We start from the raw sequence: 24,421 nt of genomic DNA, 5'->3' as shown, positions 1-24,421 counted from the left end.
TTCTAAAAAATAAAGTCTATTTTTTAAAAAGTACCCCTAAATTATAATATTTGGATTACGGTAACTGTTTTTATTTCTCCAAATTCCTGTAATATGTTACATTTATAATTTTAAAATTTTAACTAAGTGTTGGCGAATAGAATAATTTTTTTTAATTCAAGAGGCAGCCCTTAGATCTGTAGATAAAAACAAGTTACCTAACTTCCCAGAAAGAGTGAGTGAGTGTGTGAAGGTAAGGAGCTGGTGTATAAGTCATGGTTAGACTGAGCCAGTCTCAGATTTAACACTCAGCTCCTTTAACTCTCTGTCTCCAGTGAGTTTCCTTCCATTACTTCTCTGCCTTCTCACACTCCATTAAAAGCCCTCCCTCACACCCTAGTTAAGGACTTTTCTCAGAAGTTTTCGTAGATGAACATTTGGGAATTTGGTTAGTTTGTATAATTGCCATTGATAAATGAAATGAATGGTGGTTGAGTAGCATGAAAGCAAGGAGCCAGACAGTGCATTCTGAGCCATATAAGCCACTTTGGTGGAAAGTAATTTTCAAAGGGGTAAAGGAAAGTCTTCCAAACAGAGCTCTTTACTGCCTTCTCTGTCCCCGTTGTTTTTATCAGTTTCTTTGCATCTGTATATGCTCTTTCTTATGAAAGCATGTGCTCTCTAAGGTCAAAGGCCTGCAGATCCTAGGGCTAGTTAAGAGTTTAAATGGGCACACAGAGAAGCCAGCCATGTGGCTTGGTGACAGACTGCTGTTCCTACGTTCCTTGTAAGCGCTCCTCTAGAGTGTGTGTGTGTTCTAAATAGTTTGGGGTTTTCTTTCTCGTTTAAGCAGTGTTAAAATCTCAGTATATTGAGATACTTTATAGGATTTTTATATTATAGGTGTCCATTTGAGATTTGTTCCAAAACAAAAGCCAGTTTTATAGACCTGCTAACAACTATTAATACCAGTTGTCAACCACAAGCCAACTTAGTAGTTCAAGAACTACTAAGATGATTTCCACTGTATATTTTTCAGTTGAATTAATCAAAAGAAGGGGGAAAACAGCTTTTAACTTAGATTTTTAAAAATTTGGTATATTTATTAATGGCCTTTAGAAATGTAAAATCCCAATTTTAATTTTTTGTAAGGTTTAAAATAATCATTTTTATATAGATTAAGGAAAAGAGGAGATACTGCAATTATCCACAAACCCAGAAATATGAACAAAGCCATAATTTGATTGCTGTTTTAAAATAAAGTACCTGCCATTTGGGGAGAGGGATTTACTGTCATCAGTTACAGGCTTTGACTTTTGTAATGTCATGAGAAAACTATACCTTTCAAATTTCAGACAGTCAAAATTTATTTAAACAGTGTTTATCAGATGCTATTCCCCACTTGGAACTCCATTCATAATAGTTGTTTCTTTTTACTGTGTCTCCCTTTTTCTGGCTTAAAAATGTACTCATGGACTTGTGCTTCCAGTCAAGATGTAATAACAGATTGGATTTACTCTCTTGGCTGTAATCATATAACTAGCAAGCAGAAACCCCAGAAAAAATATATGAAGTTGTAAACTCTGAACAACAGGCAGCACAGGACAGTGATCCCCAAGAAAACAAAAAGACACAGATGACCCTACAGTTATCGTCGCTTACTGCCGGGAGAGTTTCCAGGCTGCAGTGTAATGAGGCGGAACCCAGGCAGAGCCCATCAGTCTCCTTGAGTTGAAAAAACAGAGCTGGAGTCCAGGGAGGCCAAGGTGGCTAAAATTTGGGGACAAGAGCTGCAAAAGGAGAGAACTCCAGCCCGGCTGCACGTGGCTCAGCGATTGAGCATCATCCTAGGATCCAGGCGATCGCGGTTCGATTCCCGGTCAAGGTACATGCCTGGGTTGCGGGCTCCATCCCCAGTCGGGGGCGTGCAGGAGGCAGCCGATCAGTGACTCTCTCATCACTGATGTTTCTCTCTCTCTCCCTTCCTCTCTCTGAAATCAATACAGATATGTTAAAAAAGGAAAGAGAGAGAGAGAGAAAACGCCACAGGTGTGCAGAGAGTCCCCGTACGTCTTCAGATAAGTACCGATAAGTTGCATGTGTTGTGTGGCAACTACCCAAAGCTAAGAAAAAACTACCCAAAAGAACTAGAGGGAACAACCCCTGTTTCTTTTTCAGGGTTGAGAATAGTTTATGTTCCTACCAGCCAAACAGAAAAAAACCTCATAAGTCACAAGATACTGGGTAGAGTCCTCAGAAGGGAATTGCCTTAGCTGTGGGGCAAATTAAGCCCTAAACCAAAGACTGCCCAGATTCCTTCTAACAAAGCTTAAAAACTGGCCTCAAGACGATAAAATTGTTTTCAAGTAACTTAACTGCATCCCAGAACAAAGCTCAATATTTAGAGTTTATATGAAAATATTTAGCACTCACCAAGGTAAAATTCACATTTGGCCTCCAGTCAAAATATCACACTTGGAATGAAACAGGAAAAATACAACCCATGAGGAGGAAAATAAAAAAATAGAAACAGACCCAGATATGACACAGATGATAGAACTAGTAGATGAAGACATTAAAACAGTTTTGGCTATTTTCCATATGTTCACGAAAGTAGAGGAAAGATTGAGAATGTTAAATAGATATGAAATATATTTAAAAGACCCAAATTGAACATCTAGAGGTGAAAACTACAGTGTGTGAGATGAAAAATATACTACGTGGGATTTACAGCATATTAGACAGTGCAGGAGAAAAGATCAGTAAACTTGAAGCCATAGCAATACAAACTGTGCAGGATAAACTCAGAGAAGAGGTAAAGACTACGAAAAAATAAATAGAGCATTAGTGAGCTTTAGGCAACTTTAGGTGGCTTAATATACACATAATTGTAGTCTCGACCAGGGGGATGTTTTTGAAGAAGTAATGACTCAAAATTTCCAAATTTGATAAAAACTATAAGCCCAGAGATCCCCAAAAAAGTGAAAAAGGGAACAAGGAACAGATGTGACAAGTAGAAAACAAATAGCAAGATGCAGATTTACACCGTACTCTGTCAGTAATCGCATCAGCTATAAAAAGTCTAGACAACTCAGTGAAAAGGCAGAGCTTTGTAGATGGGGTGGAAAGGCAAGACTCAGCTGTATGGTGCCTACAGGACGCCCACTGGCCACGGTAAGGTACAGCGAGGCTGCCCGGGGCGCTGTGGCTGGTCGGCTGGGCTCATCCGCGCTCTGAGAGGTCGCCCTTTCCATTTCCGGTTGGCTCCGTGCCCAGGTTGCGGGAGGCAGCCCATGGACGTTTCTCTCTCTCTCCCTCTTCCTCTCTCTCCCTTCCTGTACCATCCTCTCTCTGAAATCAATAAAAACGTATTTATAAATAAGTAAGATACAAATAGGCTAAAAGTAAAAGGTTGGAAAAGAATATTCCATGCTAATACTAATTAAGAAAGTTGGAATAAGTATATTAATTTCAGGCAAAGTAGATTTTAGAGCAGAGATTATTACCAGCAGTGGTCATTTCATAATGATAAAGTGGTCAGTACATCAAGTGGAATTGATAGTTCTAAATAATTATGCACCTAATAACAGAGCTTCAAAATACATGAGTCAAACTGATAGAACTGAAAGGAGAACTAGATCCACAATTATAGTTGGAAATTTCAATACTTATCTCTCAATAATTTAAAGAACAAGTAGACCAAAAAATCAGTAATTTAGAAGATTTAAGCAACAGTATCAACTAATTGACCTAATTGACATTTATATGACATTCTACCCAATATAGCAGAATATACATTCTGTTCATTTGCACACAGAACATTTACTAATATGGGGACCACATTATGATCCAGAAAATAATGTCAATAAGTTTAAAATTACTTAAATCATAAAAAGTATGTCATTTGACCTAAAGGAAATTAAATTTAAAATTACAAAAAGATATCTGGAAAACCCCTAAATATTTAGAAACTAACACATTTTTAAGAAACTCATGAGTCAAAGAATATCCAAAGATTAATTTAGAGCATTATTGTACTTACTGAAAATGAAAACAACATAAAATTTGTGGCATATAGCAGTGCAAGTGCTCAGAGGAAAATTTGTAGCACTAAATACCTATATTGGAGAAAGAAAATTGCAAATCAGTGTCTTCAGCTTCCACCTAAGGAACTAGAAAAAAAGTAGTAATGAAACCCAAAGTAAGCAGAAGAAATGAACTAAAGATAAAAGCTGCCCGTCCGAGCGTGGCTCAGCAGTTGAGCGTCGGCCTACAATCCAGGAGATCGCAGTCAGGGCACATGCCTGGGTTGTGGGCTCGATCCCCAGTTGGGGGTGTGCAAGAGGCAGCCGATCAATGACTCTCTCATTGATGTTTCTGTCTCTCCTTTTCCCTTCCTCTCTCTGATCAATAAAGACATCTTTAAGAAAAAAAAAGATAAAAGCCAAAACCATTGAAATAGAAAACAGAAAAGCAGTAGAGAAAGTCAATGAAATCAAAAGCTAGCTCTTTGAGAAGACCAATAAAATTAATAAACCTATATAGCCTGATGGATTAGGAAAAAGAGAAGACACAAGTTACTAATACCAGGAATGAAAGAGTTGGCTAAGCTGCAGATCCCATAGTTATTAAATGGCTAAATAAGAATTATATGAATTACTTTATGCCAATACATTAGATAGACACTTAGTGAAATGGGCACATTTCTTGAAAGACTTAAATAGCAAAGCTCACTTAGGAAATGAACAACCTCAGTAATCTTACATCTGTTAAAGAAATTGAATTCCCTCAAAGAAAACGCTGGGTTTAGATGACTTCCCTGATGAATTCTGCCAAACATTTTAGGAAGCCATAATACCAGTTTTATACAAATTACCCCATAAAGTTGATGAGGGGAGAATACTTCTTATCTCATCCTGTGACACTAGTATTATCCTGATACTAAAACCAGATAAATACATTGCAAGAAAAGAAAATTATAGACTAACATCCCTCAGGAAAATAGTTGCAAAAAAGCACATATAAAAAGGGTAAAATACAATGACCACAGGGATTTGTCACAGGAATGCAAGGTTGGTTTAACATTTGAACATCAAATCAACATCATGTACTGTGTTAAACCGGAAAAGGAAAAACCATGTCATCAACTTAGTAAATGCAGAAAAAGCATTTAACAAAATCCAATGTTCTTTGCTGATAAAAAATACTTTCAACTAATTAGAAGTAGAAGGGAACTTCCGCAACCTGATAAAGAATATGTGTGAAAAACCAACACCTGAAATCATACTTAATGCTGAAAAACGGAATTCTTTCCCCTGAGATCAAGAACAAGGCACGATGTCCACTGTCACCACTTCTGTTCACTATTGTACTGGAATTTCTAGCCAGTGCAGTCAGCCAAGAAAAATAAATAAAAGTCATCCAGATTGGAAGGGAAAAAGTAAAACTCTTTATTCACAGGTGGCACAATTATCTGTAATTTCTTTTAAAAAGCTACTAGAACAATTAAGTGCACTTAGCAAAGTTGCAGGACACAGTACCAATAGTGTTGGGGGGGACATCCCGCGTAAGTGTCAGCTTGGTGGCTCCGCTATTTTGACATCCATGAGCTGCTTCTTCTTTGGCACGACTGATGGCATCTTGGAGTCCAGGCTGTCGTCACGTAGATTCTTAAACTTAAGAAAGCAGAGGAACTCTCCCGGCTGTGGTCAGAGGGAGATGTGACTACGAAAGAAAGATCAGAGAGACGCAGTGTTGCTGGCTTTGAAAATGGAGGGCCGGGGCCCTGAGCCGAGGGATTGGGGTGGCCTCCAGCATCTGGAAAAGGCAAGGAAATAGATCCTGTCCTCGGGCCTCCAGCAGGAGGGCAGCCCTAGCACCTTGCTCTCAGCCCAGGGAGGTCCGTTTCTGACTTCTGACCCCCAGGAGTGTAAGATATTAAATGTGTATTATTTAGGCCATTATGTTTGCGGTCATTTGTTATGGCAGCTATAGAAACGTGGTACAGTACCTAGGTGGGGGTGGGGGGATTCAGAATTAATAATGTCTGCCAAAGGGTTGCGATGGAAAGTGAACTCTGTAATACCAAAATAGCTTTTTCCATTCCTTGGGAGTTTCCTTGGGAGTTGTTTTCCTTTCTACATATCAAACCTCATTTTCCCATAAAGTAAAACATGTATTTATTCATTTAAAAGTGATTCTAAATAGAAAATATTAGCATTGGAATAAACCTTAGATATCATTCTAGCCTAACCCCCTGAAATTTACAGTTAGAGAAACTTAGTGAGGGTTGAAGATTCCATAGTTAGTTACCAGTAGATCTGCGTTTAAATTCAGGCGTGGTTCAGTGTTCTACCACATATACCCTTTAATTAGAAATTTGTTCTGGAACTGTGGAATGTCTGAGTCACTTCAAGAGGGTGTTTATTTAGTGAGATAGATGAATCTTTTTCTAGCTGACAGGATTAATTCATGAGATTAACTTGTCGCCTTTACAGGCCCTAAGAGCCTGACCCCGAAGAGGGTCAGTAACTAGATCTGCATACAGGGGAAGGTACCACCTGAGAACGGACGGGTTTGGGACATGGCAGGTACACAACAAAAATAAGTCTTTATTTCGCCCTGCCTAGAATCTGTTATAGCCTATAGATTCCACTCGTCCCTAGGCTTCTCCCCAAACACCAAGTCTCTCCTGTAGCAGAACACTCACGTGTTCTCAAAACCCTGTGCCCGGAGGCCTGTGGTCACCACGCTTGAGCGCAGCACCCCCTCCCCTCTCCTCAGGCCCTGTCCTCCTTCGGAACTTCTGTACTGCCGTGGAGGGGTTGAAGTGGCCAGAGTTTGTTCCTTCTGCTGACGGTTTGTTTACAGACCCAAAACGATGTTCTTGTACAGCTCTTCTCTTGGACACACGATGGAGCTCGGGAAACATAGCGAACCTTGTTTTAAATCTGCTTAATGTATATTACAGCGCTTTAGTGGGACAGGATTGCGAGGACGCGGCGTTCCATGGGGCCTTCCCTCGGCATCCCGCTCTCTGACCGCCTTCCCCGTGGCCAGGTAACGTGTAATGCCTGGCACCGCAGCTGGGACAGACCCTGCGTGCCCTGTGCTTTCTCCTATGCGGACATACCTACCATGAAGTTTAATTTGTCAGTAAGGCACAGTAAGAAATTAACAACAATAACTAATAATAAAATAGAACAACTTTAGCAACATACTGTGATAAACGTTATGTGAATGTGGTCTCTCTCAAAATACCTTACTGTGCTGGGCTCAGCTTTTCACTTAAAGGAACAACGGTACGGCTTTTCTTTGGCATACCCGAATTGCCAGCATTGCTGTATTGTGCTTTGGGGCCACTATTAAGTAAAAAAAAGTGTATTTGAATCCAGGGACTGCAATAGCAAGGCAGTCAATCTGATAACTGAGGTGGCTACTGAGTGACTAACGAATGGGCAGCATGTGCGGTGCGGACACGCTGGACAAAGAAGATTCAGGGCCCAGGCAGGATGGAGCAGGATGATGTGAGATTTCATCACGTTACTCAAAACAGTGTGAAATTTAAAACCTATGAGTTAATTTGTTTCTGAAATTTTCCATTTACTATTTTCAGATCACAGTCGATTGTGGGTAACTGAAACCGTGGAAAGCACACTATAGATAAGGGGGGACTACTGTGCTCAGAGGTTGACAGCTAGGTGAGGTCCTCTGTTCTTGACTGCCTGTGTTAATGCCAAATTAATATAATTCATAAGATAAGTCTGCTATGTGTATGTATGCACAGACATGTACTTTTAGTGTACTGTACTTCCAACATATTATGCGAGGATTTCTTAATTACCACTCCTGATTAGAACAGAGTATTATTTTTATAGTTGAACATCCAAGTACTGTGTAATTCTCCAGACTGGATTTTTCAGAGTAGATTTAGGGAAGGAATACAGTCCACTGGTAATATATTTCAGCACTTGATTGTTTATAGTGCCTGGCATTTTGCCGTCTTTATATTGACTGCTTTTGAAAATCGCAGTTCATTTCAGTGTTTATGGAGTGTCTGTTGTACGTCATTCCTTTACACTAGCTTGTGAGGGTACAAAAATTAGGACACGTTGGCCGCCTGTGTACACAGTTTACAGATCTCTGTCCCATGTCACCGTGCTGGCTTGTTCTTAGAAATCATCATCAGACTTGGAATCAAACTGTTTGGCCCTAGTGAGCCAACCCACGTTAATAACCTACCGCTGTGGCACAGGTAGAGATTGAATTTTTTTAATCAAAAACATGAACAAGTAGTAGAGACTTACTCTTACTGTCTTCACGTTTATCAGAATTTAAGTTCCATGGAGATGGAAGTTGTTTTGCTGTTTACACTGTAGCTCCATTGCCTGGAACAGTTCCTGACATAGTTGGTGCTCAGTAGTATTTGTTGAATGAATAGGCGAATGGCCCCTTATCTTTCAACTTTCAACTCATGTGTCCCCTTCTTGCAGTGTTCTTTCCCCTGAGCTGGCTACCCGATTCTCTTTCTTTCTTTCTTAAATCTTCACCTGAGGATATGTTTATGGATTTCTTAGAGGGAGGGAGGGAAAGAGAGAGAGAGAGGAAGAGTAAGAAAGACTGGTCGCCTCTCATGTGTGCCCCGACGGAATTGAGCCCACAGCCTTCTTGGTGTAGCGGATGGTGCTCCAACCAGCTGAACCTCCCGGCCCGCGCTGCTTTCACGTCTTTTGGGTAAATACCTAAGAGTGCAGTAGCTGGATTATATGGTGATTCTATGTTTAACATTTTGAGGAACCACCCAGTTTTTCCACAGAGTCGTGCCGTTAACATTTCCACCGGCAGGTCCCAATTTCTCTACATCCTCGGCAACATTTGTCATTTTTTCCCTTTTCGGGACTAGCCGTGCTGATGGGCATGGTGTCTCATGGTGATTTTGATTTGCATTTTCCTTATGACTAATGATTTTGAACATCTTTTCATGCGCTTTCTGGACATTTGTGTATCTTTTCAAAGGTTTCTTTTTAAAAGGAGAAAAAATCCGAGCATGTGTAGGGGGAGGCTTGCCCGCCCCCTTCCCACCCCGCGTGGGGAGGCAGGTGGGTGTAGGGTGCAGCTTTAGATGGCGGCGTTGTCTGTCTTTACATGTCACCTGGCTTCCTCTGCGTGCGCATTTCTCTCTCTCGTGGTGTGCCGTGTCTACAGGTGGATGGCTCCTGGCTGCCCCTGCGGTGTTACTGGACGTGAATGTCTGAGAGAGGCCTGGGGCTGCAAGTGAATGAGGGCTTTCCGGTCGTCGGTAGGATGCCTTCAAAGTGCAGACGCACGCACCCCGCACTCCCTGACGGGCCTGGCGCTCGCTGCCCGCGTGTTTCAGTGTAGGGGCCGCAGGCCTGTACGGCCCGGCCCGGGGGCTGCGGTGCTGGGAGAGCGGTGCTGTGATTTTCCATCAGAGTAGCCAGTTCCCGTCTTCTTTTTGTCAGAACTCTCCTGGTAGACAGGACGGTATGGTACAAGAGATCAGTACTTTACCAGCAGCACAGTAGGTAATTTCCACGGGAATCAATGGGTAAAGCTTTAAAATGACTTTTCATTGGGGGAGATGACAGCTTGGTTTTGTCCCTGGCGCTTGCGGTGTCCTGGCGGTGAGCTCCCGAGCCACTCTGGCTCTGCCGTCTCGGGTGCGGGCCGCCTGGCGCGCTGGGGAGCGTGCGCGCGGGCGCGGCCCTAGCAGAAGGAACTGCGCGTTCCCTCTGATGGGCTGGGTAGCAATTTCTCCCCGTTAACTGTTCAGAACAGCGAGTTTCTTCATAGATTAATATCCATAGCTACATAGTGATTTTAAATCCAGACTAAACCTAGGGTGGAGGAAAGAAGAAAAGGCTCTTTTATGAAAAAAAGGGAAACTTGTCAAGAAGTGGGTGTCTTACAGGTTTTTAGGAATCATCTGTTCTTACTGCCTTTTATCTTTTTTTAAAAATTGATTTTAGAGGAAGGGAGAGAGAGAGACATCAATGTGAGAGAAACATCAATCGGCTGCCCCCTGCATGCGCCCAGACCGGGGATCAAACCTGAAACCTGGGTCTGTGCCCTGACCAGTGCCACCTTTTGGACGACTGAGCCACACTGGCCAGGGCCTGCCTTTTTTCTTATAACACTAGATCAAAGAAAAGTTGATTTTTTTTTTTTTTAATTTGTTTTGTTTGTTTACAAAAATTTATACCCCAAACGACATAACTGGAATTAAGGAGAAATACTGGAAAGTTCAGTTTATTTCTTTATTCTTCCAGATTTGTCTGCCTTCAAAAGTTAAAAAAAAAAATTGCTTTATTGTTGTTTTATGTTTGCATTTTAATTATTCACGCTGCCCCTCTTCACTTGGACTCTGTGCTACTCGGAACTGTTCTCTGAGGTTATGAAGAATACTTGCATCCCTTGAAGTGTTAGAGCCGAGAGCAAAGAGCAAACCAGTTTATACAAGTTTTCTGTTGATTTGAACTTCAGAAAGCTGTTATTTCCAAAGGGCAGGGTTAGGACCAAAACTAAAATGTTTTTTGATTGACAATATTTTCAATAAAAAATTAAACTGATCCAGATGATGAACATTCAAAAGAAAAGCACTGCCTTTGGATGTATTGCAGACGTGTTTTCTCAGTGCTTTGTTTTTGTTTTTTGTGACGTTTGTGTTTACACGTGCTCTCTTAAATGGCTGGAAAGTGCGTGGCAGACCTGTGACGCCTCACCTGAAGTACTCAGCACGTGTCCGAAGAATTGAGGACGTCATTCCACATAAAACCGCAGCACTGGATCACATTCCAGAGAGCTAACCTTACACAGGAATACTAATCTAATGGACAGTCTGTTTTCCACATTTTTCTAATTCTTCCCAAAATGTGCTTTTATAACTTTTGTCCCTCTAATCCAGGATCCAGCCAAGGACCACTCATTGAGTTTGTCTGTTGTGTCACTTTAGTCTTCTTTAAACTAAAGGAGACTTTAGTTTTGTTTGTTTGTTTGTTTTTTGGTCTTTTATAGCATTAACATTATTGGGAGTCTACACCAGTTGTCTTGTAGAATGTTTCACAGCCTAATTTTGCCTTTTCTTGGCTAGTTTTGAGTTAGACATTTTTGGTAGGACTACCACATGTATGCCTTTCGCTACACCAGTCGGGAGGCACCGTGAGTGATACCAGTTTGTGGTATTATTGGTGACGCAGAGCTTGGTCGTGATGCAGAGCGCTTGTGTCTAGGGTACATCTAGGTCACTTCATTGCAAGGCCCTTTTTCCATTTTTAACTGTAAGTCGCCTGTAGGTTCATGCTTTGAGACGGGGACTGTCCTGTTCCTGAATAACCTTTCACCTGGTGTTAATTTCCTTCTTGGTATAATTCAGGGTTTCCCTTGGGTCTCTGGATGGGTGTCAGTGTATCTGTGAAGCGGCAGCCCCCCTCATTGTATGTATTCTCCCAGGGATACAGTCCATAACCTCCAAAATAGTTTCTTTACCCCCTGCTTTTGAGGCTCCTGCTACAAGTTTCTGCACGTCAGAGAAGCCTGTTCTAAGAGGTGGGTTTCTAGAAGCGGGGACTCAGCCCTGTTCATCTGGTTTCCCCAATCACCTAGCCCAGCATCACATGCAACTAGATACTTCATTTTTGTTGTTGTTTGTTTGAGAACACTTTGTCCTGGCCTTTCCCTTATCCCCGGCCAAGCATTTGGATCTTTTGTATTTGGCATAAACTGTACTAGCAGATAAAGCAAAGGGGTTTAGCCCCTGGTTTTGGGTGTTCTCTTTGAGAAGATTTTTTGGGGGCAGCAAAATTTGATGTGTCTTTGTTGACACCGAAGTAAATTTAGGTCAATTGAAAATGAGTTAAAACACTGCAACATGTGTTTTAGTTGTCTCGAGACATTTTCACGGGTGTAAAATAGCTCGTTTTGACTGTGGCGACAAGACCCAGCAGGTGACTTTGGGGAGCCGGGCCTCTGTTTCTAGCCTGCTGCGGAACAGCCGTGGAAGTGAGGGACTCTCGACTCCCCTGCTCGCCGGGAGAGCAGCGTGGAGGTGAGCGCGCAGCCGGCGAGGTGCAGAAGTTCTGTTCCATCTGTTGGTTAGCCTTTGGCGACGCCGGTTTCCCTTGCAGGACAAAGTGTCCGTCATTTGGGGGACTGATAATAATAAGAGCTAACATTGGGATAGTGGACTTTTAAAATGCACACAGAAGATCAGGCGGTGAAAGTAGACACTGTCGTTACCCTAATTACAGAGTAGGAGAAAAGGCTTCTAAGATGTTCAAGCGGCCAGCGTGAAAGAGCTCGCAAGGCGCTCCAGATTGTTGGTCCTTCCTGCCTTGTTAATCTAAAAGGTAGAGGCGTTGCAGGGAATCGAAACATGAACGCGTGGCCCTTGCACTAAAGGATCTTTCAAATCCAACAAGTCTGTGTTATGAATCCGTTATAGACACCAAGTCAAGGGGAGAGGTAAGCAAGCACAGAAGAGGGCAGACCGCCTCCAAGGGGTGCTGGAGGCCGCGTTTGGCTGCTAGAATGTTCGGGAAGGAAAAGAATGGCAAAAGCATGGAGGTGGGAAAGCACAGGTCTTGCTGTGGAAGAGGAATTGGTCTGGTTTGGCTAGAGCTTGAGCTGCATGAAAAGAGTAAAAGAAAGTAGTGGAAGCCAGACCCAAAAGATAGATTAGGATGAGATTGTGAAGGACCTTGAATATCACGGCAGGCAAGGACCTCATTCTGTAGGGATTTTTGAGCAAGAAATGAGACATGTGACCCTGTAGAAGACTCAATGATAATCGTAATAAATGCTTACTTTTTTTACATTTTTAAGTTGTGACTCAGTACTAATCTCTTAACATGCTTAACATACGTTATCTTAATGTCTCACAGTAACTCTAAGCAGTGTACTGTGTCCATTTTACAGATGTGAAACAGGCTCAGTGAGGTTGAGTTTGCAAATGTCAAACAGATGCTGATGGAGCTGGGACTCGGGCTGGGGTCTGTCAGCTTCCAAAGCCTGTTCTGTTTCTCACAATGAACTAGATGGACATTTCTCTTATCGGATGACTAGATAAGTTCTTGATTCTCTGTCAAGAATGTGGCTGCAGGAAAAGGGCGCTTTCAGAGTTCTGAGAGGACCACTTCTCCGTGTGTAATTATGTTCAGGAGTATAATCACTACCAAGCCTGCTTTATACCGCTGCTCAGTTTGGGACCGGAGCAGGGTGGGGAATGGAAGAGCTGGATGATATTTTATTCACACGCCTCGTGGTCCCAACACGTGCCCAGAGCGCATGTTTCGTTTTCATTTTCAGTGTTTAACCTTATTGCCCCTCAGTTCCTGGGAGCATTTTACGATGCATAAAGAAGCGATATTTTTCCTAAAATATGTTTCTTCTCAGCAGGTTCTCTACTTGTAAAAGACAATGACTACTGATGAAGGTGCCAAGAACAATGGAGAAAACCCCGCAGCAGCCGTTGCTGATCAGGGAGAGGATATCACCTCTAAAAAGGACAGAGGAGTGCTAAAGGTGAGGCCAGCAGGGCGAGTGAAGGACATGTAGGGACATTTACTGTTTGCAAAGATTGTTTGTAAAAGTCTTTTTTTGGGGTGAGGCTGGAGGTGAATAATGTTGACTAAGGCTTACTAAATGCCAAACATTACAGCTGAATTCTCATTTCATTTCATAACTGGAGGTTTATTTTTAGTCCCAGATTACAGATGGTAAAACTGAGGCCCAGGTAGGTAAATTACCTTGCCCAGTATCTTATATGTAAGTAAATGCAGGTCTGGGGTCAGGTCCAGGTTACATTTGACACCAAAAGGCTGCCTATCTCTATCCTAAGAGTGTACAAATGGGTTGTTATTTTAATATAATATTTCAGGATATTAAAGCTAGCCAATAACGATTTAAAAGACTTTTTTAAAGGAAAAAAGAAGAGCTAACTTGCGAAGTTCAAAAGGATTTGTTTTTAATTCTCACCCGAGGATATGTTTATTGATTTTTAGAGAGAGGGAAATCGATCCATTGCCTCCCACAGGCACCCCGACTGGGAATCGAACCCACAACCTAGGTATGTGCCCTGGCCGGGAATGAAACCCACAGTCTTGGTGCCTGGGACGACACTTAACCAGCTGAGCCACAGGATTTGTGTTATGTACAAGTAGTGTACCTGTGTGAAGTAAAGATATTTCTGAGGCTTCATCAAAGACTGTATCTCATTTTTGAAACACTTTATATTTTTTCCCCTCTAGTTAATGTGTGTTACTTTGTGTCTCACAGTGGCCTTATAATACAATCAGAGGGCCTCCTGGTTCTTCTGTTTATGTATGGAAAGTGGATATTTATATTCCATATAAGGGAATAAACTGACGCTGAGAGAGGTCACACAGTTTAGTCACATTAAGTTCTTTCTCCTTCACTGTTGTTATATATACAAGTTTTGTGGAATTATTAATTTTTTCCTGAAAAGATTATTTTACACGTTCTAAGTATTACCTCTAAGCTGAGTTTCAGTATTTTCTTGTGTCTGCAGTAGCAAATGAAGATTTTCTAGTTTGTTCTAATGTCGCTTTGTGAATGCTTTTTTCTGTGCCTGAATCTCTTCTGAATGTACATGTTTTACTGTTAGCTTGCTGTGGGCCAAGCCAAATTTCGGACAGTTGCAACTACAGAATAAGGGTTTTATGCTATTGGTTTGTGTCATGATGCATTCTTTCAGATGGCTTCTCAACTGGACCGGTATAGACGTGCTCATCCCAAACCCCAGGCTGCTCTTAGAGACAGTGAGGTTCTGCGGACTGTCCTCCGCATCTCCCTCCTCTTTTCAGAGCACCCAGCAGAGAGCACAGTCCCCACTCGCCTCAGGGTCTGCTTTGTTGGGGGGAGTAAGCTAATAAGATTTTTAGGCTTGTAAAAAACATTTTGAGATTGTAAATCCTTTCAATCATATCATTTTTCACTGTCTGGAGCGGCTTGGCCTTTGTGAAGATTGAACAGGCCTTCTAACTGTGTGACCCAGGGCAGTTTAGGTAACCTGTCCGTGGGGAATAGGTTGCCCAGCTTAGAGGGTCATCAGGGTTACGCGAAACATTTCGCACAGGGCCACGCCCTGGTAACCTCTCTTATTAACTGTTACACATAAAAAGATCAGGGCAGCTCTGGGAAGTCAGTAACTAGCCCAGGAAGATGAAATTACATTGTGGAGCTTAAGTCTTTTTAAATGGATTGAGACTGGATTGTAGCCTTAAGGCAACTCCAGATTTGGGCACAAGTTTGTCCTGCTGGGGAAACCTGAAGTGATAGCACAGCATCGCCTGCTGGCGCACCGCTGCCTGACTCCCGGTGACTGTTCACAGTCTGGGAATGCAGATTCCCTTCGGGTGAGGCTCAGGCTCCCACTCACTGCATGCAGTTCGTGAGCACTTCTAGAATACCCAGTGATTTCTTTCAGGTTAATTTTTTTGAAATGTTTTCCCCTTTGGAGTTCTTGAAGGGCAGTAATGATTATTTTAAGTAGCTCTTAACTTAATTTTTTAAATTATAATTATATTTTTCCCAACTCTGTTGATGTAATTAACCTGTAACATTATGTAAGTTTATGGTGCAGAATGTGATGATTTGGTACTTTTAGGTTTCAGAATCATTATCACAGTAGGGTTAGTTACACCTCCATCACGTCACATAATTACCATTTCTTTTTTGTGGTGAGAACATATAAGTTCTAATCCCTTAACAACTTTCAAGTGTACAATACAGTGTTGTTAATTATGGCCACCAGGCTGTACATCAGATCCTCAGAATTTATTCATCTTATATCTGAAAGTGTGTATGCTTTGACTTCCATCTCACCATTTCCCCCACCCTTTAGCCCCTGGCAACCACCATTCTACTTCTGTTTCTGTGAGTTCACCTTTTTTAGATTCCACGTGTAAGGGATATAACAATGTTTTTCTTTGTCTGGCTTACTTCACTTAACATAATGCTCTCCAGGTACATCCATATTGTCATAAATGATATGATTTCCTTCTTTCTCAGCTCTGAATAACATTCCTGTGTGTGTGTGTGTGTGTGTGTGAGAGAGAGAGAGAGAGAAAGAGAGAGAAAGACACCTTTATCCACGCAGCCATGGAATGGACACCTAGGTGGCTTTCAAGGCTCGGCTGCTGTGAGCAATGCTACAGTGAACACAGGACTGCAGATACCTTTCTGAGATAGTGATTTCGTTTCCTTTGGGTTTATATCCAAAAGTGGGATTGCTGGATTATGTGGTGGTTCTATTTTTAATTTTTTGAGGAACTTCAATGTTCTTTTTCTTTTCTTTTTCTGGTTAATCCTCAACCAAAGATATTTTTTCCATTGATTTTTAGAGAGTAGAAGGGGTGGAGGGGAGAGAAACACCGATGTGAGAGGGACACACCGATTGGCGGCCTCCCACATACACCCCGACTGGAGCCGGGGATCAAACCTGCAACCCAGGTCCGTGCCCTTGACCCGGAATCAAACCCGCAGCCCCTCGGTGTATGTGGGATGCTCTGAACACTGAGCCACACTGGCCAGGGCTCCTGCTCTTTTTCATAGTGGCTGCACCAGTTTGCATTCCCACCAGCAGTGCATGATGATTCCCTTTTATCTCTTGTCTTTTTGGTAATAGCCATTCTAACCGGTGTGAGGTGATAGCTCATTGTGGTTTTAATTTCCATTTCCAGAATTTTTTCCCCCAGATATTTCATTGTTAGTGTATATAAATGCAGCTGATTTCTGTATGTTGATTTTATGTTCTGCAAATTTACTGAATTTATCGATTAGTTCTAACAGTTTTTTGATGGAGTTGCAGTAATGATTCTTTTTTAGAGACTGAGCTTTTGAACTAAGAAAGTTATAGATTCTAGGATAGTGTTTATGTGGCGATATGAGGGTGTGGGGCAAGAGGGACACATCTCAAAGAGTGTAAAAACAAATAATTGAATTCTTTAAATAGAAATTCAGAACCTTCCCCCAACAAGATGTTCTTGGGACATTAGCTACCATCCTCTGTTGTCTTAATTTGACATAGGTGATTGACAGAGTAACTTACACCACGTGCCTGGATTTGGTTTTCTTTTCCCAGGACTGACCAATTGCACTAGTGACTTGTTCTGCCAAGAACAAAATAAACATACTGGATTTTATAATAGCTAAATATTTTGTAGCTTGCATTTTTTTTGGCACTTCCATTACTAGAAAATAAATTACTCTGTATTATATCAAGCTGTCCAGTGACACTGTATTTTTATACATTGAATATTCGAATAATAGGAAATGCAACCTGTTATACCAAGAAATTGGGCTTTTTGAAATTAAATCAAGTTAGTGGAAACTAGTCGGAAGCTAATGTTTTTAGCAAAAGAGGGAATAAATAAAACCTCACCTTTGGAACTTTGCTTTAGACTACTTTTTTAATGTTTTTGAAAGTCTACTAATTTTTTTTGGTCTAATTCAGTTTGTATGTGTTTTGAGAAATTTTAGGGTCAAAGCATGGGGAGCATTAAACCAATGAAGCAGGATCTGTTGGTAAGCTGTTTTGAGGGATCCATGTGATTAACAATAAGATTAAATATTAGCATGAAATTAAGTGTCGAGTAGGACCATGTTCTAATAGTGAGGGTTTTTGAGGGAACTAGGAAGGGAGCATTTAGAAAAGACAGATAATTACTTGCAGACCTGCCTGGGTGATATGAAATGGGCTGTGTGATCTTTTGATTCTCTGATTAGAAGTTAAAAGTTCCGCCTCCTTTTTCTTGACTTTTTTCCCCCTAGATTGTGAAGAGGGCGGGGAACAGTGAGGAAACGCCAATGATCGGAGATAGAGTTTATGTCCATTACAACGGAAAGCTGGCAAATGGAAAGAAGTTTGATTCCAGTCGTGATAGAAATGAACCATTTGTCTTTAGTCTTGGCAAAGGTAAGAGAGTATTTTTGAGTTGTGTTTGCTTAGATTTATTGCTATTTATATGTATAGGAGCTAGAAGGTCCTATCCTTGTCAAAAGTAAAGACTTTTTTTTTAATCCTCACCTAAGGGTTTATTTATTGATTTTAGAGAGAGGAAGGGGTAGAGAATGAGAGAGAGAGAGAAACATCGATCGGTTGCCCCCTGCCTCCCGAACTCACCCCAACTGGGGATTGAACCAGCAACCTAGATATGTGCCCTGACGGGGAATCAAACCTGCAACCTTTGGTGTACAGGATGACGCCCTACCAACCTGAGCCACGTGGCCAGGGTACAGAAGTAAAGATATTTTAAAGTAGTAGTTCTCGCCCAGCTGGGTGTGGCTCAGCGGTTGAAATTGACCTAGGATCCAGGAGATCGGGGTTCGAGTCCCTGCCCGGGTTGCAGGCTGCAGCCGATCAATGACTCTCTCATCACTGATGTTTCTCTCTCTCTCCTTCTCTCTCCTTCTCTCTGAAATCAATAAAAATATATAAATAAATAAATAAATAAACAAACAAACAGAGTAGTAGTTGTCAAATTACAGTCTTTGGATCCCTGGAGGTTCCTGAGATCCTTTTAGGCAGTCTATAATGTCAAAATTATTTTCATAATAACACTAAGATTTTATTTATATTTTTACTCTGTTGACATTTGCACTGATGGTATAAAACCTGTAGTGGTAAAAACCCCTGGTGCCTTAGGGCAAATCTCAGCAGTGGCACCAAAGTACACCAGCAGTCATGTATCCTTTACTGCCCTCATTTACTGTTTAAGTTAGAAAAGAAAGGAAGCCAGTTTCACTTAAGAATGTCCTTGAGCCCGGCCAGGTGTGGCTCAGTGGTTGAGCATCGACCTAGGATCCAGGCGATCGGGGTTCGAGTCCCGGTCAGGGCACATGCCGGGGCTGTGGGCTCGATCAGTGACTCTCTCATCATTGATGTTTCTCTCTCTCTCTCTCTCCCTTTCCTTTCCTCTCTCTGAAATCAATAAAGATATATTAACAAAAAAAAAACAAGACAAAAAAAAAAAGTCCTTGAGCCCAGCTGATGTGGCTCAGTGGTTGAGCGTCAACCTATGAACCAGGAGGTCATGGTTGGATTCCTGGTCAGGGCACAGGCCCGAGTTGTGGGCTCCATCCCCAGCAGGGGGCGTGCAGGAGGCGGCTGATCCATGACTCTCATTATTGATGTTTCTATCTCTCCCTCTCCCTTCCTCTCTGAAATCAATAAAAACATAGTAAATAAATGGTCAAATTCTTAAAAAAAAAAAAAATAATGTCCTTGATATAGTGTAAAAAGTACTAATTTTATTCAGTCCTAATCCCTGAGTTTCACAGAACAGTTGTCTTGCTGTTTTGTGAGAGAAAGGGAAGTAGGTAAGCACACTGCACACCAAGTTCGTGGTTCCCCCAAGGAAACGTTTGCACCTGTGCACTGGCTTTAGTGGTGAGCTGAACTAGCTGCATTTTTTTTCATGAAACATTTTTATTAGAAAGGGCAAAAAGTTTGATTATCTGGACTTGATTGTTCAGTATTAGGCAGATATCTTCTTGAAAATGAATGAAGTAACCTGTCACTTCAAGGAGAACAGCTGACACTATTTGTTACCGTTGCATTTTCAAGTGAAGATTGCAGTTCTGGACATTTGTATCTGCCACTTTGAACTTCACAGCTTCGCAAAACATGAAACTTCTGATGAGATCAATGGGTATTAATGTATGTGATTTTAAAAATATTATATGATGAAATCTGTTAACATTTGGAAAAACCTGTCTAACTCAGTGAAGCAGTATTTTCCCTGTGACCAGTGCAAGATATAAAGTTATACATGAGTAAAAGATTCATTCAGTGTGCAAGCTAGACCAATGGAATTTACTGTACTATAATGTAAAAAGTTCATTGATATGTTTTCAGGTTCTACATTGTACCTAACATTTATAAAGCTACCACTTGCCTAGTTTTGATGTAGTAACAGATGATTACATTCATAATGACCTGAAAAGGCTATTAAAATACTCCTACCTCTCTCAACTATCTTTGTGAGTTTGGGTATTTTTGCCATCAACCAGAATTGCAACAAATGAATGTAAAAGTACGTATGAGAATCTGGTTGTCTTTTATTAAAGTCAGACATGTTTTAAATTTGTAAAAGCACAAAACAGTGTCATTCTTCTCACTAATTTTTTTTTTGTTTTTGAAAATACAGTATTTTCATAAAAATAAATATATTGCCATAATGAGGTTATTTTTATTTTTAAGTGAATTGGTATATAACTTTTTATTTTTAAAATTGCAACTATATAAGATATATAAGTAAAATTGGGGGTCCTCAATTTTTAAGATGTAGAGGGGTCCTGAGAAAAAAAGGTTAATAACCACTGTTTATAAGTCTTAAATGTGATTTTTGCTGACTTATTTTCAAATGCTTTTAAATGTCTTTAGTTGATTTAATATTATTTATTTAATCTTTTAAGAAGAAGAATAGCTCGTACATCAAATGGAACTTTGTGGACCATGTTGCCTGTTGAAAATTCGTGGCTGAATTACAATGTCTTTTTTTATATTGAATTTATTGGGGTGACGTTGGTTAATGAAATCATATAGGTTTCGGGTGTACTGTTCTATAGTACACCATCTGCATATTGCACTGTGTTCGCCACCCCAAGTTCAGTGCGCCTTCCATCACATTTACCTCCCTTTGCCCTCCCGCCTGCCTGCACCCCACTTTCCCGCTGGTAATCACCATACTGTTGTGTGTCTACGAGGTGGTGTTTTTTCTTCGCTTAGTCCCTTCCCCTATCCACTCCCCTGATCCACTCCCCGCTGACGCTGCCAGTCTGTCCTGTGCATATGTGAGTCTGTTTCTGTTTTGTTAGTTTATTTTGTTCACTAGATCCCACATCTAAGTGCGACGTGCAATGCCTTTTTGTTTTTATTTACCGCAGGTGTGAGACGCCTGGTTCACTCCCAGATTCAGTGCAGGAGAAAAGGGGTAATGCCCCATCCACCACCATGGCTCAGTGTTTACTGTGGTTTCTTTTTCTGCCTCTGCAGCTTAGTTGAATTGTAGCTAAGCAGTTATCTGGGAGGGAAACAGAAAGCGAGGAACTAAGAAGCTGAACTCTTCCTGCCCGGCACTCCTCCCCGCGTCCGCAGGTGTCTGGGTTGCGGTGCCTTCTGCTTCCTCCCGCTGTCCTCTCCGGGCTCGGGGGCTGGCTGTGCGCTGCCCCTTCTCCTTCGGCTGCTCAGTGAGCTACTGGCTCCTGTGAGATTAGTCTTGTGTTTCAGTAAGATAGCAGTCGGCCCGGCGGACTGTGGCTCAGTTGGCTGAGCGTCTGGAAGGTCGCCAGTTCGATTCCCATTTCGGGCAAGTGCCCGGGTTTCAGGTTTGGTCCATGGGAGGCAGCCAGTCAGTGTTTCTCTCTCACGTTAATACTTCTCTCTCTCTCCCTCTCCCTTCGTCTCTCAAATCAATAAAAGCACATGTTTTTTTAAAACGATAGCAATCAGAATGAAATATGGATTCTTTTTCTTGATGTAGCAGATAATGATGACAGTTAAATTAGATTTTTTTTTCATTTTTGTTGATTTAGGGATATGAAACTCAAGGGCCAGCAGCATGGCTATGACGTTATTTAATTTAGGTGGTATCAGAGTGAATGGCCGTGGCAGGCCTCTTTTCCCACTGCCCCAAACTTTTTCCCTACGCTTTGAATTTCTGTCTTGAGGACGTTGATAGATTTGAGGTAAGTCTTCTCTCAGCAGCTATCTTCACAAGCAGACTTAAGAATTGCTGGGAATTTGTAGTGCCAGCTCCTCTGCCCAGAGTTTCTCAGTGAAGCGCTCTGGTGAGTGAGTCTCTTACATTTCCTGTCATTCTGAGCAGAGGGAAGGGAGTAGCTTTCCGCGCCTCTCCTGTCCGGGCGCGGCTCCCGGGGGCGTCCCGGGGTGTTGGGCAGCGGGGCCCGTGCCTGCGCTCTGCGCTGGGACGTAACGTGGATAAGGCGCCTCGCCTGTCCCGCTCCTGTGAAAAGGGGGCACCTGGAGAAGACCTTTAAGACTAAGCCTGAGTCTGTGATTCCATTCTTGCACTTTGTGTAAAGAGTGCAGGGATAAAGACTGTAAATGACCACAACCACCCCGGTGGCGCTCCTTCAGAGGCTCCCTCGAGGTGAGCATTAACTATGATAGTGGGGCAGTGTGCGTTTGGGGAAACTTCTGTGCCATAATGCGTTTGGTAACGTTGGTTAGATAGTGCTATATTTATGTGTTATAGCAGTAGCGACTTCGTCAAAATGAAGAAAAATAATAAAAATGGACTGTAGCGTACATATTATATATGGAACTCTCCTGGTTCTTATGTTGTACCTGCTCCAAGGGAATAAATACAAGTAAATAGTTCAATGGAAAGCCACACTCATTTGGGGATTTTATTGTGACTACAGTAGTTAAAATAGAATTGGAAGAGCTTATTTGTAAAAATATGCAAAATACAGGGTGGGGCAAAAATAGGTTTACAGTTCAGATGGAAAATAATACAGTAAATAATAACCCAAGAATAAACCCTGTGTTTTGTGGACTCACAACTGTAACCTACTTTAGCCCCACCCTGTATACTTGCAAAATATTGCAGATCAGAAGTTGGTCCTGAGTCCTGAAAACTTTTAAAGAAAGTACAGCAGGAGTGAATCAGATATATTTGTAATTATCTGAAACTTATTAGTTATTAACCTCATATTTAAATATTTATCAGCTTTTATATTTTAAAGGAAAACTTTTTACAGTTAAAATATTTTATCTTTTTCTTTCCTACTCCCATATGAAAAGGTACTTTTTCTGTATAATACTTACAGATTTCATCCTGTAGTGTTGTATGTTTATACTTCAAATGCAAACATACGTTTAAAAGTTATATAATCAGTAATTTTCATCAAGGGTGCAAAGACCATTGAATGGGGAAAGGACCATTTTTTCAACAAATGATGTTTTCTCAAACTAAACATTCACATGCAAAAAAATGAAGTTGGACCCTAACTTGACACCATATTCAAAAGTTAACTTAAAATTAATCAAAGACCTAAACATAAGGCCTAAAACTATATTTTCTTAGAAGAAAACTTGGAGGAAAAGCTCCATGACATTGGATTTGGCGATGATTTCTTGGATATAACACCAAAAGCACAGGCAACAAAAGTAAAAAAATACATAAATTATACTACATCAAAATTAAAAACTTCTGTGCATCAAAAGGATACAATAACAGAGTGAAAAGGCAGCCATGGGATGGGAGAAAATATTTGCAAATCATATATGTGATAAGGGGTTAATATTTAGAACACATAAAGAACTCCTATAATTCAACAACCAAAACACCCCAAATAACCTGATTATAAAATGGGCAATGGACTTAGACGTTTCTCCAACAAAGATATATAAATGCCCTACAAGAATCTGAAAACATGCTCGACATCACTAATCACTAGGGGACTGCAAATCAAAACCACAGTGAGATATCGCCTCATATTGATCAGGATGGCTACTCTCAAAAAACAAGTGTTAACAAGGTTGTGGAGAAATTGAGGGCCTTGTGTACTGTTGGTGGGAATGTAAACTGGTGCAGGCAGTAAGGGAAATGTTCCTCAAAAAGTGAAAAATAGAACTACCATATGCCCCAGCAGTTTCGTTCTAGATATATACCCAGCATAACTGAAAGGGTCTCAGAGTATTTGTACACCCACGTTCATAGCAGTATTAGTCATTGTAGCCAAAAGGTGGAAGCAACCCAAGTGCGTATCTACAGGTAAATGGATAAACAAAACGTCATATACATGCAACGGGGAAATTCTGACAGTCGACGATACTGATGAACCTCGAGGACATTGCCCTAAGTGAAAAAAGACATGGTCCTTCCCCCTTTTAAAAAATCTATCTCCTTGCCTGGCTGGGGGTGGCTCAGTGGTTGAGCATCGGCCTAGGATCCAGGAGATGGCGGTTCGATTCCCGGTCAGGGCACATGCCCGGGTTGCGGGCTTGATCCCCAGTGGGGGGCATGCAGGAGGCAGCCGATCAATGACTCTCATCATTGATGTTTCTATCTCTCTCTCTCCCTCTCCCTTCCTCTCTCTGAAATCAATAGATATATATTTTAAAAAATGGTGAAATGGTAAGATTTAAAAAATCTATCCACTTTTTTATGTTTCTACCTCTTTGTTAAAAGTTTTCGCTGAGTTCATTGAGCATCCTTATAACTCATGTTTTGAACTCTGCATCTGGTAGATTGCTCGTCTCCATTTTGTTCAGTTCTTTTTCTGGAGTTTTGTTCTGCTCTTTCCTTTGGAATATCTTTCTTTGTGTATTAAATAGAGCTGCTGTGTCTTCCAGTCTTGGTAGAGTGGCCTTATGTAGTAGGTGTCCTGTAGAGCCTCACTGGTCACACCAGCTGGGCGCTCCAGGTGCACTCCC

General features: G+C 41.4%; 1 protein-coding gene across 4 annotated transcripts in view; it reads left to right on the top strand.

Annotated features, from left to right (window-relative positions):
* FKBP5 (FKBP prolyl isomerase 5) overlaps positions 1-24,421 on the top strand; it is a 90,815-nt gene that overhangs the window by 25,616 nt on the left and 40,778 nt on the right. For 2 of the 4 annotated variants that reach the window (XR_013999003.1, XM_081140159.1), the window contains exons 2-3: positions 13,393-13,518; positions 17,788-17,932. Coding sequence is in view for 2 of the 4 variants with exons in the window: in XM_081140159.1 (XP_080996285.1) it covers positions 13,414-13,518; positions 17,788-17,932 (250 nt within the window). In the remaining 2 variants the exon portion in view is untranslated. Of the gene's footprint in view, positions 1-13,389; positions 13,519-17,787; positions 17,933-24,421 lie in introns of all 4 variants that reach the window. The other 2 variants (XR_013999004.1, XM_081140160.1) reach the window with 1 other exon arrangement.

Source organism: Miniopterus schreibersii (genome assembly GCF_964146895.1).
Source record: "Miniopterus schreibersii genome assembly, chromosome: 6".
Classification (NCBI taxonomy): Eukaryota; Metazoa; Chordata; class Mammalia; order Chiroptera; family Miniopteridae; genus Miniopterus; species Miniopterus schreibersii.
The sequence above is the reverse complement of the archived record's forward strand: the minus strand, read 5'-3'. Positions and strand labels throughout refer to the sequence as shown.